The sequence below is a fragment of the Myxine glutinosa genome, chromosome 11 (assembly GCF_964187855.1).
Source record: "Myxine glutinosa chromosome 11, kmMyxGlut1.1, whole genome shotgun sequence".
Lineage (NCBI taxonomy): Eukaryota > Metazoa > Chordata > Myxini > Myxiniformes > Myxinidae > Myxine > Myxine glutinosa.
In genome coordinates this window covers 4,305,397-4,326,016 of record NC_136271.1, presented here as the reverse complement: position 1 = coordinate 4,326,016, position 20,620 = coordinate 4,305,397, and the positions used below count along the sequence as shown (strand labels likewise).

General features: G+C 44.4%; 1 protein-coding gene across 1 annotated transcript in view; it reads right to left on the bottom strand.

Moving 5' to 3' along the window:
- Positions 1 to 4,127: 4,127 nt before the first annotated feature.
- The window catches only part of LOC144894223 (interferon-induced protein with tetratricopeptide repeats 2-like), a 29,219-nt gene continuing 12,726 nt past the window's right edge, over positions 4,128 to 20,620 (bottom strand). Inside the window, exon 3 of the mRNA XM_078786358.1 lies at positions 4,128 to 7,254. Coding sequence (XP_078642484.1) covers positions 6,881 to 7,246 — 366 coding nt within the window. The 5' untranslated portion in view covers positions 7,247 to 7,254 and the 3' untranslated portion in view covers positions 4,128 to 6,880. The remainder of the gene's footprint in view (positions 7,255 to 20,620) is intronic.

Below are 20,620 nucleotides of genomic sequence, written 5' to 3'. Positions count from 1 at the left end.
GATAACATTTTAACCACAGAATCATCCAATCACCTCAGATCTCAATTGTTTTAAGATAATAAACGCGAGTTTAGGTCGACACGAAATTTATATTTTGTGAAAGAAAAGAATACAAACAATAATCGATTCGATGCTCCGCGCGCTCGCAGTCCGTACGTCTGACGTCACGCAATGACGTGTTAACGTTTCGACCTTGCGGACGCCAATAACATGCGTTTGGTGTTTTATTATTACCATTTTTATGACAAAATCACCAATTTACTGGAAAACATTTTAATAAAACTAATACCATCTAAAAATATATATTCCATGTGCAAAAATAATTATCGCTGAGTGACGTTATTTTATTTTTTGTATACAACATCGAGGCTCGTGTAACAGCTAACATCATTTGACGTTTGAATTTTACACAACTACAAACGGGACCCGCCCTGTGGGCGGGGCTTAAATTGGGAAGGCCAAATGAAAAGGGAACATATCAGAAATTGAAGGGTTTTTTTATTTTAAACGATTCATATAAACATCCGTTGAATCATATCACACGCAAATCATCGAAATCTAAACAGTACATGGCGCCCATTTTGAAAAAAGATTGAATTCTGCAAAACGGAAACGGCCGCTCCACCTGTTTCTCCGTCGCTTTGCACCCGCTGCCGTGTTACCGAGGAGCCGCACGTTTATACAGGAAGATTTCGTCAGGAGTCGATCTTCTCTCTCCTGGTACGTAGAATAAACAGTATTTGTAGAATTTCAACAAAAGCCACATCACTGTTCATATCGGGAAATATTATTCCATCGAGTTTGGAAAAACTGCAGAATTGAAAAACTGGAAAAACAATATCGCCTGTTTTACTCCAGGGGGTCCTAGGATTACCCACCCTGTTTTACTCCAGGGGGTCCTAGGATTACCCACCCTGTTTTACTCCAGAGGGTCCTAGGATTACCCACCCTGTTTTACTCCAGGGGGTCCCAGGATTACCCACCCTGTTTTACTCCAGGGGGTCCTAGGATTACCCACCCTGTTTTACTCCAGGGGGTCCTAGGATTACCCACCCTGTTTTACTCCACGGGGTCCCAGGATTACCCACCCTGTTTTACTCCAGGGGGTCCTAGGATTACCCACCCTGTTTTACTCCAGGGGGTCCTAGGATTACCCACCCTGTTTTACTCCAGGGGGTCCCAGGATTACCCACCCTGTTTTACTCCAGGGGGTCCTAGGATTACCCACCCTGTTTTACTCCATGGGGTCCCAGGATTACCCACCCTGTTTTACTCCAGGGGGTCCTAGGATTACCCACCCTGTTTTACTCCAGGGGGTCCTAGGATTACCCACCCTGTTTTACTCCACGGGGTCCCAGGATTACCCACCCTGTTTTACTCCAGGGGGTCCTAGGATTACCCACCCTGTTTTACTCCAGAGGGTCCTAGGATTACCCACCCTGTTTTACTCCAGGGGGTCCTAGGATTACCCACCCTGTTTTACTCCAGGGGGTCCTAGGATTACCCACCCTGTTTTACTCCAGGGGGTCCGAGGATTACCCACCCTGTTTTACTCCAGGGGGTCCTAGGATTACCCACCCTGTTTTACTCCAGGGGGTTCCAGGATTACCCACCCTGTTTTACTCCAGGGGGTCCTAGGATTACCCACCCTGTTTTACTCCACGGGGTCCCAGGATTACCCACCCTGTTTTACTCCAGGGGGTCCTAGGATTACCCACCCTGTTTTACTCCAGAGGGTCCTAGGATTACCCACCCTGTTTTACTCCAGGGGGTCCTAGGATTACCCACCCTGTTTTACTCCAGGGGGTCCTAGGATTACCCACCCTGTTTTACTCCAGGGGGTCCGAGGATTACCCACCCTGTTTTACTCCAGGGGGTCCTAGGATTACCCACCCTGTTTTACTCCAGGGGGTCCCAGGATTACCCACCCTGTTTTACTCCAGGGGGTCCTAGTATTACCCACCCTGTTTTACTCCAGGGGGTCCGAGGATTACCCACCCTGTTTTACTCCAGGGGGTCCTAGGATTACCCACCCTGTTTTACTCCAGGGGGTCCGAGGATTACCCACCCTGTTTTACTCCAGGGGGTCCTAGGATTACCCACCCTGTTTTACTCCAGGGGGTCCTAGGATTACCCACCCTGTTTTACTCCAGGGGGTCCCAGGATTACCCACCCTGTTTTACTCCAGGGGGTCCCAGGATTACCCACCCAAAATATCGTTGCGATCGGTTCAGCCGTTTTTGCGGTACCTTCGAACGGACAGACGGATGGACATTTGGTAAATTATAGTGAGATAATAAATCTTTATTGTCCCCGAAATAAAGTGCTGCACTGTAGCTGACCCCACGTGACACCGTTTACTCTTCTGTTGTTTCGTCGCCACTTTGCTTTCTTTGAGTGGATTTTTCTTGGTTAATGGAAGATGGAGATTCACGACCTCCACAGCTGTCGAAATGGCTTCGGGGTTTTGCTGCTACTGCACATGTTGGGATGGTATGGGTTCTTCACTTCACGGACATTCTTTACAAGATTCAATTTTTTCCATACAGTGGTTTGGGAGATATGGAGGTGCAACATTTTACCAAGATGGCGTCCGTACCACATGAACTATGACGTCATAATTATGAATGAAAAAATTCTACAATGGTAAAATTTCGTGTCAATCGGACCAACTGTTGCCGAGAAAATGAATTTTAAAAATGCAGACACGTACGGCACACGTACACAACTGAATGCTAAACTCCGTTTTTTGCTTCACGAGCGCAGGTTAATAACAAACCTTGGGTTACCTCTGAAGTGAAAACCTGTTTGATGAAGAAGAAGGGTGCATTCCTGAAGAAGAATGACTCCGCCCTCAGGGAGCCGAAGAAAGAACTGCGGTCTGTCACTGGCAAGTGTAAACGGTCGTACAAGGATGAGATTGAAGAACAACGACACGATGATGATGCTCGGAACGCTTGGAGGGGACTCAGGCATATGATGGGAATGAATGAGGCTCAAGGATGGAACATTGCCCACTAATGTTCCAGATTCCAAATTTGTGGATGAATTGAGTGACTTTTATGTGAGATTTGATGTTCCAGGAAACCAAGTAAAATGTGAAGCTCTGGGAGGATCTCGATACTCGAGCGTGTCCCATACCTGTAATTTGTGAACCTGATGTCGTGAGGTGTTTTATGGTGTTGAGTAAAAGGAAGTATTGTGGTCCAGATGGCATCAAGTCTTGTATTCTGAAAGAGTTCTGTTTCGAACTTAGTAATGTTTTTACTCGATTGTTTCAGTTACTTTTGGCGACTCACACTGTTCCTATTTGTTGGAAAAAGTCCATTATTATTCCCGTGCCAAAAAAGGTTCACCCAAGGCAGCTCAATGATTATTATAGACCTGTTGCCCTTACCTCCATCTTGTGTAAATGTATGGAGAAATTGATGGTGAAGTTTATAACATCAGATGTAACTTCTAAACTGGATCCTTCACAATTTGCATACAAAGCAAGACGAGGTGTTGAAGATGTCTGGCTCAGTTTACTTCATCTAATCACAAGTCACCTTGACCAGAATGGAACCTTTGTCCGTGTGTTATTTGTTTATTTCTCGTCAGCCTTAAACACCATGCAGCGATTTACCCTTCTGAAGGTGTTGAGTGACCTGTGCCTGAACCCCCATATCATAGTCTGGGTGGAAAGTGTTTTACGAGACCGTCCTCATAGACAGACCAGACAGATTTATGGAAAAAGGCCATTTATGAGCTTCGAGGTGCATTTTTGGGTAAAAGTTGGGAACCTCACTTTTTAACATAATTACGGTATGCTGAATTCGATTAACCCGTTTTCCAAGCCGAATGTTGAGTTTTTGACCTTCTAATCAGCATAAACAAAATGGCAGCCAAATTGCCATTTTTGGACAATTTCTTTGAACAAGCATTTATATATCATGTATAAACATGCAGTTGTTTTACTTTAACTTTACAACTTTTACCCCAAAATGCACCAAGAAGCTTATACATGGCCTTATTCATAAATCCGTCTAGTCTTTGTGATGGTTGGCGACATATTGAAAGTGACATTCAAACTGATATTGAAATTGGACATGATAAAATGGGAAATGGTTTTAATAAGACAATGTTTCATACAACCATTTATTTTAAAATTAAGTATACATGGCCATGAAGCACAAACATTCAGGAATGTCACACATGTTGTTTTGCCAAACTACATCAAATTCATACAAGGGGTCTGATCATCACTGTTTCTGACAAGCACACATTGATGTGCACCTCAACTCTGAATAGCGACATTTGCAGCGTCGAGTCTTGCATTGCTTCTGGCATGCACAACAAATCATGTCGAGGCAACTTTCTGGGATTGGACTCAGTGACATCAGAATCACCATGTTTCCATCCCATTTCCACAGGTGCAGGAAGATCAGCTATAGCACAATGAGCATTTCTCCATACCATGGCTTGATGGTGTCCTCGCATCAAATGGAAATGAAGAGCATCACTTGTCAGTGACATTGCTTCTGGATTACCAGTCTTGGAGAACAACATATGTCGTGCTGAATCAACAGAGGTTGTTCTGTGCACATTATATATTCTGCAGACGAACGCTTCTGCAGATTTGATTGTCTCCTCTGTGAGTTCACCAATGCCCAAGTTCTTCAGCAGTTTATTCAAAACTCAAAAGAACAACTCAAAATTCGGTTTGGGAACCGGGTTAATCGAATTCAGCATGCCCTAATTATGTTAAAAAGTGATGTTCCCAACTTTTACCCCCAAAATGCACCTCGAAGCTTATACATGGCCTTTTACCATAAATCCGTCTAGTCTATGGTTGGTGTGGAGATGGGTTCAACTCTTCAACCTCTCTCACCATTGGCCAATTGCGACTCTTGGTTTCTTCTGCAAATATTTTCATGGCAAATGTTCTGTTGGACTTTCTAACTTGGTTCCTCCCACACGAGTGTTTGGACGTAAGACCCGGTTTGCCATCTCCGCTCACCCATACACTAACTTGTTATGCAGCATCTTTAAGACGTAAACTAGTTTGGGATTGCATTTGGGCGTTGCACGCCCAAAAATGGGCGCGGCAGGGCGGCCATATTGAAAAATCAATTTTTGTCATATATTTTTAGCACATATAAACTATATAGTTTGTAGTTCCATTATGCATATTCTAACCATATTGATATAGACCCGTTGAGTTCAGGTTCCCTGGAACCTCTCTAGTTTTTATTTTGTTTTGCTTTATCTTTATATTTTTCTAACTTTCTCTGAGCCCCTTACCTAGAGTGGCTGTATGCCTTGTCTGGGGCAATATCCATGAAAAAAAAAAAAGATTACCTTTTTGACCAATCGCTAATTCTGTTTATAACACTAAACAAAGAAATTTGGAGGAATCCCGACATCCGTGAGGTAAGTTTTACTTACAGAACTGAGCGAAGATCTATTGTGCTCTACATACCCCACAAGGGTTGGGTTAATAACATGATCCTTTCTGCCACCAATGCAGCGTTTTTCGTGGCGAACTTTTGAAACTCGCTCCTGCTGTTTAACATGAAACGGAAAGGGAGGAAGCCCGGGTTGTGCTCATTTACCAAGCAGCTAGCTAGCGCTTGCCAAGCCAGCCGTTCATTAACGGTTTTGAATGGAGTGCTTGCTCAAATGCTTAAACCACTTGGCGATCTCTTCACAAGAAACTTGGTAAATGACCACACACCCAATGTTCTTGAGATCCGACCATAGATCGACTGTAATCGAAATACCCAAAAGAGGAATGACCCTTCCTGCCCCTCCCGAAGTGAGCGGGTGTACTAGTATAAATAAATAGCAATTTTAAGAGTAAACGCATGGTGTAAACCGCAAACCTTTTACTCCACAATAACATAAATTATCATGGGTGGCAGAGGAGGCAACAGGAAATTATGGATTGCTCCCATCTGAGTTTTTAAACCAGGATCGTGGTCGAGACAACTTCTCTAGTGCATTTTTGCATATGTTTGCAGCATTTGGATTCTCATTCATATGAAGGCCCAACGTAAAATGCTTCTTTGCTTCTTCTACATTATTTTGTGACCGAAGGAACAATCCAAATTGAGCATGCAAAATCTGAACATTTTCTGAACACGTCAGACGTTCTTGGTCAGCGAAAAGATCATTGTAGAGACTACGTGCCCGATCTATCATCCCAACCTCAGCATAGGTTTTTGCAACATTACACATTGGTTTTACAAATGCCTTTTCAGACACATCATATGATTTCTGGTTAAAGTAAATTGATTTGTCCAATAAACATTTAATTTGATCTTGTTTGGTCTTTGGTTCCATTCTCTCCCTTTTCAAAAGTTGCGCTTTCTTGTAGTAAACTTTTCCCAAAGTGCACAAAAGTGTTGGGTTGTTGGGGTTGGTATTCAAAGCATCTTGAACGATTCTTATTGCTTCATTCAAACTTTCTGGAGAACGTTCACGTTCTAAAAATTGACCAAAGTACTTCTGGATGGTAGGATGGTTTGAGGCCTTGTGCAAGGCTTTCCCCAAGTGTAAATATGCCTCTTCCATTTGCTGTTTAGCTTGACAACGGATTGCCAGATGTATCGACGCCATACTGTTTTCTGGGTCAAGTTCAAGGGTCCGCCTGAGAAGATTCTCTCCTTCCAAAGGTTTTATCTTGAAACAATCAGATGAATTATAGTTGCACTCCAAACGCCACAATGCAATGGCACATGCCAAGGTCCACTGGACATGATCTGGTCGACTTTTCAATGCTTCTTTCAAACACATTGCAGCGTTGTTGTAATGAGCAAATCCACAACGAAACAAGGTCCAGCCTTTCTCAGCCAGCACTTCTGGATTCACCAGTGAGGTACAATCTCCAACCTTGGTTTCACCGCTTATCTTCTGCACTTTTTTGAGATAACAATTGGCTTCTTGCTGGTTGTTCATTTGGAAATGGACCCAGGCATAATTGCTGTACAAGACCAAATTGTGTTCGCTCATTTCTTGATGGGATCTTCCGGGAAGCTTCTTCAGCTGCAGCGAGGTGCTGCAGAGCACAAGGCCAACTATTCTTCATTGCAGCAATGAAAGCGAGGAAGTTGTGTGCTGCGGGATTCCAAACTTCAGAGTTGTATTTCAACTGGAATTCAATTGCTTTTTCGAACCATGACACTCTTCGAACAGAAGCTTCCAGGTTCCAGGTGAAGTGGCATTCCAGTTGTTTCAGCTGTGCTTCAAGACTTTGATCAACCATATCCGCTCCTGAAAAACATTGAGAACGAACGGGATAAATTATCATGCAATCAGATTGCAGACCATCACCAGGACTTGTTTTGTGTCATTGATTGCGAATGAAAGATCTAAATTGTCTCGCTACAAAGATGAAAGCAGGTAAAAGGTCTGTGAAGCTAAAATTGTCAAAAGGTGTAAAGGTTGAAATATGTAAAGGTCAAAAGGTCTAACTGGGGTCAAAAGGGTCTTCAAAGGTCAAAGGGATCTTAAGACTTCTAAAAAAGGTATAAAGGTCAAAGGGGTATAAATGGCATTAAAGTGCAAGTAAAGTGATAATATATATTGAGCCTTATTATATAATATATCCTGAAGTTATGTTTTACTGAAATGAAATCTTTGAAATATTATTTTAACGATGAGAAAAACACTTTTTCCTGGAAATTTCCCGAATGAATTTCAAAAGTGGGCGGGGCGCATCTGTGACGTCACGAAAAGACAATAGGCTTATGGAGGTCAACAACTATGGCATCAGCGAGTGCAGAAATACTTGTGGAATTTGAGGATTTGAGTGGGAGTGAGAGCGAGTTTGTGCTGGAATTTTCGGAGGATGAGGGAAGTTCTTGCGATGGATTTGTCAGAGAAGAGATTGAGGAATTTAATGTGGATTTTGCTGGGATTAAACCCTCTATGTTCGAGCCGCAGCGCGACGCTAATCAGGCTAATGGCGGACCGCGAAACACAAATGTCGAGGAAGAAGCATCCAGAATGGGAAACAGTGACTGGTGAGTTCTTAACTAAATATAAGTGTACATACTTTCATGAATGACAAATATTTTAAGTATCGCCGCTTATGGACATAACATAATGTGTTGATGAGTGTCATGTTTTGTTGCAGGTGTACATGTGGTCACTGCCAAGCAATGGCCACAGTCAGGGAATCGACGTGTTGTCACGAGATTGGACAGACAGCACGTCGAATTCAGGGAATACACACACACACACCCACACACATATACACACACACACACACATATACACCCACACACATATACGATATACACACACACATATACACAAACACACATATACACATACACACACATATACACCCACACACATATATACACATGCACACTCAATTAAATCTTGTTTTGCCTTCAGTTAACCTCGAGCAGAGTATGAGTTAATATGTTTCCTTTGATTTGTATGTGCCTGGCTCAATATGTTTTACTGCCAAATGTAATACAAGGGATCTTGTTTATGAGAACGCATCGCTGGGCATTGTACGCCCAGCTTGTTTGGAAGAAGAACTTGAGAAATATCTTACTTTCACACACATCTGTGCCTTCAAACTCAGCCCTCTCTTGTCTGAGGTCATTACTTCAGCGGAGAGTTTTTTAGACTGTTCGATTATATAAGGAATCTTGTTTCAGAGTATTTTCAGTGCGGCTCGGATTTGCACTGCCTTGTGTGACAAAGCTCTGCGGGTCCGAGACGGGCTCCACAATTGTGTTTTGTTCGTTTCATTAAACCGCTCTTGCTGCTTCAAACGTGCCTCTTCTTGAGTTCGAGAGGTAGCCCGACATATCCACCCGCACACATATACACACACACATATACACAAACACATATACACAAACACACATATACACATACACACACATATTCACCCACACACAAATATACACACACACACACACACACACACACACATATACACCCACACACATATACACATACACACACATATGCACCCACACACATACACACACACACACACACACACACACATATATATACACCCACACACAAATATACACACACACACACACACATATACACATACACACACATATACACACACACACACACACACACACACACACACGCACACATATACACCCACACACATATACACACACACACACACACATATACACCCACACACATATACACGTGCACACACATATGCACCCACACACATACACACACACACACACACACACACACACACACATATACACCCACACACATATACACACACACACACACACACACACACACATATACACCCACACACATACACACACACATACACACACACACACACACACACATATACACCCACACACATATACACACACACATATATACACACACACACACACACACACACACACACACACACATATATACACCCACACACATTTACACACACACACACACACATATACACCCACACATATATATATACACATATATACACATACACACATGTACACCCAAAAATAATCAGGTAAACATCACACGGCAAATCAACGTGATAGCTTTGTGATGGTGATAAATCATCTGTTCGCAGGCGAAGTCTTTTCGTGACGTCACATTCCGGAAAATGCCGAACGCTTCCGGTTTATTGCATATGAAGATATGTGTTGAAAAATGGCAAAAAATATGCTAATTATGTTAACTATAATCACTAAATATTGTGTATTGCCAAATAAATGTTAAAAATGAACATAATTCTCCCTAATAAGGCCCAATATACATTGTCACTTTACTTGCACTTTAAAATGTGTGAAAGGTGTGAAGGTCTAAAAGGGAAGACAGGAGTCTTCGCGATCTAAAGGATATATTGGGTTATAAAAGGGTCGAACAAGATCGAAAGGATCTTTGGGGTCGAATGGTTATAAAGTGTGTAATGGGGTCTAAAGAGTCTTACGGTTACAAAAGGTCTTGGGGTCTTAGTTGTGTTATGGATTTGTCACTTCCGTTGTTGTGGTTTTCATCCACTGTAAACATTTTTAATTCCATGTACTATTATTGTTGTCGTTTAAGGGAGTTGAGATTACTATTTTCAAAAGGTAAAAAAAGTTAATGTTTTAAATGAAACCGGAACCGGACGACGACGAAGAGGAGGAGGAGAGGGAGAAGGCGGAGCGAGTGAGTCGGACAAGAAGCCGAGCTGCTTCGAGGTCTGGAGCGAACGATTGGCGAACGAGGGTCATGAGTGAATTTTGGGTTTCCCGGGAAAGGGATTCCTGCGACAGAGTTGTTATCTCTGTGACAGATCAACCTGCATGTCAGGTTTTGCGGTTGATTCCGAGGAGAATCATCGTAGTGCCGTTACGCCTCGAGAACGGGCCGTCGGCCATTTTGACTCTCGCGCTTTGCGCATCGCTCAAGGTTTTTCACTTCGCTTCAATTATTTTCACCGCATTCAGACGGTAATCTGGTGTGTGTGTGTGTAACCTGGCTTTTGAGTGGGAAATCTGCGGTTCGCCGATTTGGAGCCGTGGAACGTCCATACCTGAGGGTGTGATTTCCCAGTCGCCTTGAGGGCGCCTTTGCACAGCTTTGGCAGAGGGACTGTGACTGTCATCCGAACGGGATTCTGGTCTCGATACGACATCGTACGGACGATCACTGGAGTGGATCGACTTTGGCTTGAAGCCGGAACAACTTTGGCTTGAAGCCGGGAATAGAGACATTGGGAATGTTCCTCTTTTCGCTCACTTGGAGCACAGTGAGTTATATTGTACGAACCTGATGATACCATCATAGGAAATATATATTGGTTGTACAATTGATTACTATTGTTTTTTTGTACTGTTATTCTTGTGTGATCTTAATACAATACTTGTTTGTTGGTAACAATTGGTGTGGTTTCACCATTGATCGAAGACATACAGAATAACACATCTTTCTGCCGTGACTCCTCTTGGGGCTCGAAGGTACACCGTGTCCGGGGTTTGGGGAGGAGCACGTAACAGAAATTGGGGGCTCGTCTTTGCTGACAAAATTCTCAAATCTCGTCCGGGATTAAATTCCCTAACATCCTCGTCCGGGATAGAATTCCCTAACATTCCCAAAATTCCCAAATTTGGAATTTTTCTTACATTCCCTAATTTTTCAAAAAAAAACAAAAATTGAAATTTTTGGTGTGAAGGTTCAACAGGTGCTAACTGATAGTCACCATGGTGTTTGACGCAAAGTTTGCGGCGTCCTCTAATGAGGCACAGTTCCAAGCGTTAAAAAGATCGGAATTCTTGATATTGGCCAAATATTTTAACTTGGAGGTCTGAGTTAATATGAAGAAAGCAGAGATGCAGACATTGGTGGTAGAATCTCTGGTGGGACAAGGAACATGGAACGAGGTAGCCTTGGATTGGTTACCCGAGGAAAAAGAAAATGTGGAGCTCCGGAAAATGGAGATGCAACTGCAGAGCCAGGAAAGGTTAAAAGCAGAGGAAAGGAGAGCTGAAAAAGAACTCGAGGAGAGAAGAGCAGAGGAAAGGAGAGCTGAAAAGGAACTCGAGGAAAGAAGAGCAGAACTCGAACTCGAGAGAAGAGCAGAGGAAAGGAGAGCTGAAGAAGAAAGAAGAGCAGAGGAAAGGAGAGCCGAAAGGGAGTTAAAGGAATGTGACATGGAGTATCAGAAGGAACTTAAACTCAAGGAGCTGGAATTAATGGGAGAACGGAGAGAAGTTGTGTCCATGCCGGCTAGTTCGACAACTAGTCAGAACACTTGGGATGTTGGTAGGCACGTGAGGCTGGTTCCACCCTTCAATGAAATGGAGGTAGCCAAGTTTTTTTTACACTTTGAGAAAGTGGCTCAAATGCTAAAATGGCCTGTGGGGTCCTGGACTATGTTAGTGCAAAGTGTTCTGGTGGGTAAAGCTCAAGATATCTATTCGACTTTACCGACTGACCAATGTACGGATTATAAGATAGTGAAGAAAACCATTCTCAAAGCCTATGAATTTGTCCCTGAAGCTTACCGGCAAAAATTCAGGAATGCCAGGAAGAGGGAGAGTGAGACCCATGTGGAGTTTGCTAGAATGAAGGAAACCATGTTTGATCGGTGGTGTGACTCGAAGCGGATTGGGAAAGACTTCAATCTGTTACGACAATTGATCTTGGTGGAGGAATTCAAGCAGTGTGTCCACGCGGACATTAAAGTCCATCTGGATGAAAAGAAAGTACCAGAGTTGTATGAGGCAGCAACCGTGGCAGATGACTATGCCTTGACACACAGGATGGGGTTCCACAAACCTAACTTCCCGCCTAGAGTTAGCCAGGGGAGTTATGGTAAATCAGGTGCGGAGAACAAATATTCATGGAGGCGGCCTAGAGATGACTATGGGGACAAATCTGATACCACGACTTTTAGGGATCAGAAGACTACAGTTCCAAGACAGACTTATCTTCCGGGGGGCCCAAGGCAGACCACGAGTTTTTCCTCCGGGCCTACTTGCGGTTTTTGCAAGAAACCTGGGCATTTGATGTCCCAATGTTACACCCTGAAAAGGAAAAATCAGGAGCGGAGTCAGACTAGTACAACGCCGAATGCATTGGCCAATGCGAGAAATCGTCCTTGGAGGACAGTGCCTTGTGAAGGTTCCCATGCCAAAGTTACGGCATCACAGAACGACCTTGTTCAAGAGGGTTACAAACCTTTTATTTCAGAGGGGTTTGTGTCACTGGATGGAGACTTTTTTTTTTTGTGTGTGTGATCATCATCACATGTCATCACATCACATGTCATCACACAAAAAATGTCATCCATTTGAAGTCTGATTTAGTGTCAGGACCGGTCACCGTAGGTTTACAAGCCACTCTTCCTGTAGAGGGAATCTCTTTTATTATCGGGAATGATTTGGCCGGTGGTCGAGTTTCTGGTAATCCAATACAACAACAACACAACATGCATTTTAAGGCCATGTTCCCTGCTAGAGCGGGGGTTAGCCTTGCGGTCCCCATGACAATCTTCTCCATTTTGCCCTATTTTCTGCATCTCTCCTTGTTAACCCCCTTGCCCGCATTTCTTCTTCCACCATCTTTAGCCAAGTCTTTCTCGGTCTTCCCCGTCCTCTACTTCCTTCTACATTAACTTCCATCACTCTTCTCAACCAGTCACTTTCATCCTTCCTCAATACATGACCAAACCATCTCAACCTGTTCCTCTTCACAGCATCAATCACAGGAAATATTCCCATCATCTTTCGCAATTCATCATTTGTCTTCCTCTCTCTCAACGATACTCCGCACATCCATCGAACCATTCGCATTTCCACCCTTTCCAGCCTTCGTTGCTGCTCTACGTTCATTACCCATGTCTCGCTCCCATAAATCATAACACTTCTCACACATGCTGCATACACCTTTCCCTTCAGCTTCAGCGACACTCTCCTCCTCATCAGCACGCCACTCAGTTCCCGAAACTTCTTCCATGCACATCTCACTCGAGCAACCGTTGCCGAGTCTGATCCACCTTCTCCATTCAGCATGTCTCCGAGGTAGCAAAATGTTTTCACACCTTCCAGCTTCACGCCGTCTCCAAGATCCAACTCAACATTTCCTCCATCTGCAGCTCCCTCTGTGCACACCTTACATTTGAATGTAGCTGCCACACTGGTTAATGACCCTCTCAGACCACTACATTTTTGATGAACCCACTCAGCACACATTATACATTGAATGGAGTTCACTCCGACACCCTTCCTGCACACAGCACATGGCCACTTCCCAGTTCTTTCCACCTCACCACATGCTTTACCACTTGCTATCACCTTTGTCTTTCCGATATTCACCTTCAGACCTTTTGTCTCCATACATTCCTTCCACTTGTTCATCTTTTCCTTCAGTCCATCCATACTTTCCGCAATCAACACCAGATCATCTGCATACAACAACTCCCATGGTAAACCCTCCTTTACGGTCTGAGCCAGCACCTTCATCACAGCTACAAATAGTAGTGGACTTAGTACCGACCCCTGATGCACTCCCACCTTCACCTCAAACTCACCACTGTTCCCGTCCTTCGTCCTTACAGCTGTGCGTGCTCTTTTGTACATTGCCATCACTACTCTGATCAACCATTCCTCCACTCCTAACTTCCTCAATGCCCATGTCAATACTTTGTGTGGAACCCTATCGAATGCTTTCTCCAGATCAACAAACCCAAAAAAACAACTTCTTCCTCTTATCCATGTACTTCTCCTCCAACAGCCTCACAATGAAAAGCGCATCTGTCGTTCCTCTTCCTGGCATAAATCCAAACTGCATTTCGTCGATCTTCACTTTCTTCCTTATCCTCCTCTCCAACACCCTTTCCAATACCTTCATTCCATGCTCCAATAACTTTATCGCTCGGTACGAGCCACACTCCAGAGGGTCACCTTTCCCCTTGTATAGAAGGACGAGGGTACGCAGTTCCCAATCCACTGGAATGCGGCCTTCTTTCACCACCAGATTACAGATCTCTGTCATTCTCTTCACACCCCAACTTCCTGCTGCCTTCAACATATCTCCCACAACTCCCGTCGGCCCTCCCGCTTTTCCACTCTTCATTGCTTTTATCGCTTCCTCAACTTCCTTCTCAGTTATCTTCTCTGCCGGTCCTAAAACTGGGTTACTCTCTATGTTGCCATCCCATTCATTCTCTGTATTCAACAGCATTTCCATATATCTTTTCCATCTTCCTTTAATTCCATCTGGGTCGACAACGATTTGTCCCACTTCATCCTTCAAGCAACTCACCCCCATCACATCACACCTCTCTTTCGCTATCTGCTTTGCAATCCTGAATACTGCTTTCTGACCCTCTTCCGAATCCAAGCATTCTCCGAACATTTTCCTACATGCCTCCTGCGCCTTTGCTACCTCTTTCTTTGCAGCCTTCCTGGCTGCCTTATAACTTTCATGCTCTGCTGTTCTGCTCCCGTACCCTTCGCCTTCTGCCACTCTTTGAACTTCTTCCTCTTCTCGTCAATCCTCTTTCCAACCTCAACATCCCACCACCATGTTTCCGAGTGCCTCGGTGGTCCTTTTGTCCATCCACATACCTCACCAACGGCTCCCAACAGACTAGCTTTCATTGACATCCAACTACTTTCAAGCTCAACCACATCATCCTCGACCCTACTCAGCCTCTCTTTTAATGCCCCCCTTACTGTCACCTCTGTCAACCTCCACACCTTCATTCTCGGTTGGTACTTCACCCGCCGAGCTCTCCTCGCACCTTTCACCCTTATGTCGCAGACAACCAAGTGGTGCTGTGAAACAGCCTCCTCCCCCGGGATCACCTTTGTGTCCCGGAGGTGCCCCCTATCTCGCCGACGCACCATCAGGTAGTCAACGGTTGTCGTCGACCCACCTGACGTGTATGTAACAAGCTTATTGTCCTCTTTCTGGAACTGAGTATTACAAATCAACAAATCAGCTCCATCAGCAAACTCCAAAATCCTTTCACCTTCTCCATTTCTCACACCATATCCGTAACCCCCATGAACTCCCTCAAAACCATCCATACTCCTTCCCACATGTCCATTCAGGTCTCCTCCCACCACAACAACTTCCTCATATTTCACGTTTTCCATCAGCTTCTCTATCGCACACCAGAACTTGTCCTTCTCTTCATCGCTTCGACCAACCTGCGGAGCATATCCCGAGATGACGTTCACCAAGAGCTTTCCAATCATCATTTTCACCATCATCAACCTATCACTCACTCTAGTCACACTCACCACACTGTCTACAAACTCCTCAGAAAACAGGACACCAACACCATTCACGCCCTCCGGGCACCCTTGCCACACAAACTTGTATTTCTGTCCCTGCCTACCCTTCACCATTCTCACACCACTTCCCTTCCATCTCGTCTCTTGCACACAACATATGTCCACTCTTCTTCTGACCAATACTTCCACCACTTCTCCTGATCTCCCTGTCATTGTCCCCACATTCCATGTCCCAAACCTCAGAAACCGATCTCCACTTCGGGCTGCACCCTGCCCATATGTACTTGTGATTGTCATGGTTCTCTTTTTGAGGCAATGTTTTTACGGCCGGATGCCCTTCCTGACGCCAACCCTCTTAGTCGTCTCTTACGACACGCAGGGATACGGTGTACCTATTCTGACCAGGGTACACACTGGGAAACGTTTAAAACATGTACATTCTGGGGGGGGGGGGGCGTCAGCATCACGGCTGCGGTTTAAACATATTCCAACAATATCCAAACAGAACCATGAAAAAACAATCCGGGAAAAGTCTCCAAGCGAGAACGTGGATTTGAGAAAGAAGGAGCAGAGGCGGAAGAAAACGAGATACAGGGGGCTGGGCACAAGCCGAGACGAGGAGGAGAGCGAACAAGCACGTGTCCGGGAGGAGAGAAAGAATCAATATATAATTATTTGTCTAGGGAGGTGAGGTGAGGGGGAGAAAACAAAATAAAAGAAACAAGCAATACAGCAAAGGAAATAACCCAAACCGACAAAACACCGACGGGGGGAGGGAAGCCCCAAGTCACCAGGCCGCGCACGAGGTACGACTCAGAAAACGATTAACTACACACAAGTTTGCACGAACCACAAACCAACACCAACTAGAAACACACAATAACACGTACACAGCAAAATAACCAGTGGAAATTTGACAAAGACAAGAATGGGAAAACACTCAAACTTCGATGCCGTGGAGAGCTCGAAGCACGCCTCACTCGCCCGAGGAACCGGAAGTCTCCCTGATCTGGTAATTTCTGGTAATCCAATGTTGGTTGAAAAGCCCAGTATGGAAAATAACACCGCACAGTTAGAGCAGGAGAATCCGGGTATCTTTCCATCCTGTGCAGTGACTCGTGCTATGGGTAGGAAGCGCTCTGAAGAGAAGGAGAAGGAAGGCGATGTGGATTTGGGTTCCTTGGAGGTATTGGAGGAAAATTCTGAAAGAGGAAATAGGAAAGGGAGTGACATCAAGGAACTTAAGGAAAAGGTGGCACCTGGAACCAAAGAGGAAATGGAGTGTCCGTCGGAGACATCTGGGAGCGAGGTTAAGCAAACGGTGCTGGTCCGAAAGAGACTTGTTGAAGAACAACACGGAAATCCGGAGTTTAATTGGTAAAGCCGTTACAGAGGAAGAGGCTACGAAAATACCTGTTGGTTACTTCATGAAAGGGGAAATACTCATGAGAAAATGGAGACCACCGGAGGTGCCAGAAAACGATGAGTGGAAAGTTCATTACCAAATTGTGGTGCCACCGCCGTACCGGAAGGAGATATTGAGTTTGGTGCATGAGACACCTTTGGCGGGGCACCCTGGAGTGAACAAGACCTGTGACAGAATAATGGTACATTTTTCTGGCCAAGATTGCAACGTGATGTAGCGGATTTCTGTAAATCTTGCCATTCTTGCCAGCTGGTGGGAAAACCAAATCAGAAAGTTCCATCCGCACCTTTAAAACCCATTCCAGCTTTTGAAGAGCCATTCAGCTGTGTCATTATTGACTGTGTAGGCCCTTTACCTAAAACTAAGGCTGGACATCAGTATTTGTTGACCATCATGTGCGCTTCCACAAGGTTCCCAGAGGCAGTGCCTCTTAGAGAAATTACTGCGGCAGTTATTGCGAAGGCCTTGATTAAATTTATTCACCTTGGTTGGCCTACCTAAGGTCATCCAGTCTGATCAGGGTTCCAATTTCATGTCAACACTTTTTCAGCAAGTGGTACACCTGTTGGGAGTGGAGCAAGTAAGATCAAGTACTTACCATCCCGAGAGCTAAGGGGCCTTGGAAAGGTTTCACCAGACATTGAAGAATATGATCAGAACGTACTGTTTGGAATGTGACAAGGATTGGGATGAAGGAATACCCTTATTGTTGTTTGCTACGAGGGAATCTGTTCAGGAGTCATTGGGGTTCAGTCTTTTTGAACTTGTGTTTGGACACGCAGTGCGAGGACCGTTAAAATTGGTGAAAGAACAGTGGCTACAGGAGGAGTCACAGTCAACAGTGGTGGAGTATGTGTCAACGGTTAGGCACAGATTGGCAAAGGCTTGTGAAGTTGCGAGAAGAAACTTGAAAGTGACACAGGATAAAATGAAAGTGAGACATGACAAGAAATCTCAGATAAGAAATTTCAGGCCTGAGGACCGAGTGTTAGTGTTGCTTCCTGTTCCAGGTCAGCCACTACAGGCTCGATATTTTGGTCCCTATGCAATCGAAAGGAGGGTTAATGAAACAGATTACGTGGTGACAACTCCCGACCGACGGAAAAAGCGGCAGCTGTGTCATGTCAACCGACTGAAGAAATATCATGAGAGGAAGCCTGTGGAAAAAATGGTTCCTGTCTCACCTGTCGTGCCTGTAGTCGGGGTGCAAGAGAATCCAGAGGTTGAGGCCGGTGTGAAGTTTGATATCTTTTATGACCAGACTTGTCCCAGATTGACGAACATGGAAGTGTTGTCATTTAGATGAGAAATTAGGCCATTTAACGAGGGAACAACAAGGACAACTATCCAGCCTAATTTTTGAGTTTGCACATTTGTTCACAGATGTACCTGGTCGTACTGACCTGGTATATCATGATATTGAGGTGGGGGAAGCCACTCCAGTGAAACAACACCCCTATCGGATGAACCCTGTGAAGATGGAGTATCTTTGGAAGGAGGTTCAGCATATGTTGGAGAATGACATCATCGAACCAAGCAGCAGTGAATGGAGCTCACCATGTGTGTTGGTTCCAAAACCCGATTGCAGTTTTTGCTGTTGTACGGATTTAAAACGGGTTAATGCAGTGACCAAGACCGACTCGTATCCCATCCCGAGGATTGATGACTGCATTGATAGAATAGGCCCAGCTAAATTTGTAACTAAATTTGACTTGCTGAAAGGGTATTGGCAGATTCCTCTTTCTGATAGAGCCAAGGAGATCTCGGCTTTAGTCACACCAAATGGGTTGTATCAGTACAAGGTTCTTCCCTTTGGATTGAAAAACGGGCCTGCTACATTTCAACGGCTGATTAATAAGCTTATTGCAGACCTTGAGGGGGTGGAGGCCTATCTGGATGATGTCATCATCCACACCATGACCATGGAAGATCATCTATCTATAATTCCACTAATCTCTGTCTGTGTGTGTGTATGCGACCGCTGTTTCTCGACAACTACCGGTCCGATATACTTGAAACTTGCCAGGTATATTGCTGGGGACCCGAGGATGTGCCTTTTCAAGGTTTCATATTAATCGGACAAGTAGTTACCGAGCTATGTCCAAAAAACGATTCAACCAATCAGAGAGCAGCGAGTTATCACGTGTGCCGAACGTGGCGAACAGACTCTGCCTCGGACGGCACATTTGAGAGCGTATTCATTTATTTCACGTTGGCAAACTATGTTGCCGCTATGTTGGCGTTAAACTATGTTTTAAAACTAATTAAAACTAATTTGCGATTCTTTCGCTTTCCTGCGCGTTTGTGCACGCGATGGCGATTTCTTTACCAAACTCCGCAAGCCGTTCGCTTTGGACCAAACCATTTCATGTAAATAGAGGGGGGGGATTGTCACCGTACTCGCAAGCCGTTCGCTTTGGACCAAACCATTTCATGTAAATAGAGGGGGGGGATATAATTTTAGATATAGATATAGTACGGGCATGCCCTAGTATTAAACAAATTCAGGCATTTTTCAAGAAACTGACCGAGGCAGGGTTGACCATCAACTTATCTAAGAGTGAGTTTGTAAAAGCACAGGTGGTGTTCCTAGGCCATGTAGTAGGTCAGGGTCAGTTGCAACCAGTGACAGCCAAGATAGAAGCCATTGATCGCTTCCAAGTTCCAAAAGGGAAGAAGGAGCTTATGAGATTCTTGGGTATGGCTGGTTGGTACCAGCGGTTCTGCAGGAATTTTTCTGATGTGGTAGCCCCTTTAACGAATTTGCTGAGGAAAGAGACCAAGTTTGTTTGGGATGACAAATGTCAGGCTGCCTTTGCCCACGTCAAAGCAATATTAATGAGCTCTCCTGTCCTAGCAGCCCCGGATTTTCAAGCACCTTTCAAGTTGGCCATTGATGCAAGTGATGTGAGGGCTGGGGCAGTTCTATTACGGGAAGATGAAGATGGAGTGGATCACCCGGTGTGCTACTACTCCAGAAAGTTTAACAAACATCAGGCAAATTATGCCACTGTGGAGAAAGAGACCCTTGCTCTCCTGCTAGTGCTTCAGCATTATGAGGTGTATCTGGGAACTACTACCTTTCCTATAAAAGTCTTCACTGATCACAACCCCTTAACCTTCATTCAAAAAATGAAAAATAAAAACCAGAGGTTGATGAGATGCAGTTTGGCTTTGCAGGAGTTCAACTTGGAAATGAAGCATGTAAAAGGCAGGGACAATGTCGTTGCTGATGCTTTGTCCAGAGTGAACTAACTTTGGAAATTTCTGTAGGTGGTTTGGAAGTTTTGTTGCTTTATTTTGGGGAATATTAATTATTGTTACTCAAGTGAATTGATCATTTGGGTGTGAGTTTTACTTTTGTTTGTTAAAAGAGTTTTTGCCTGCAAAGAAAGTTTTCACTATGTTCAAACTTTCTTTCTTGAAGGGGGGAAGTGTTATGGATTTGTCA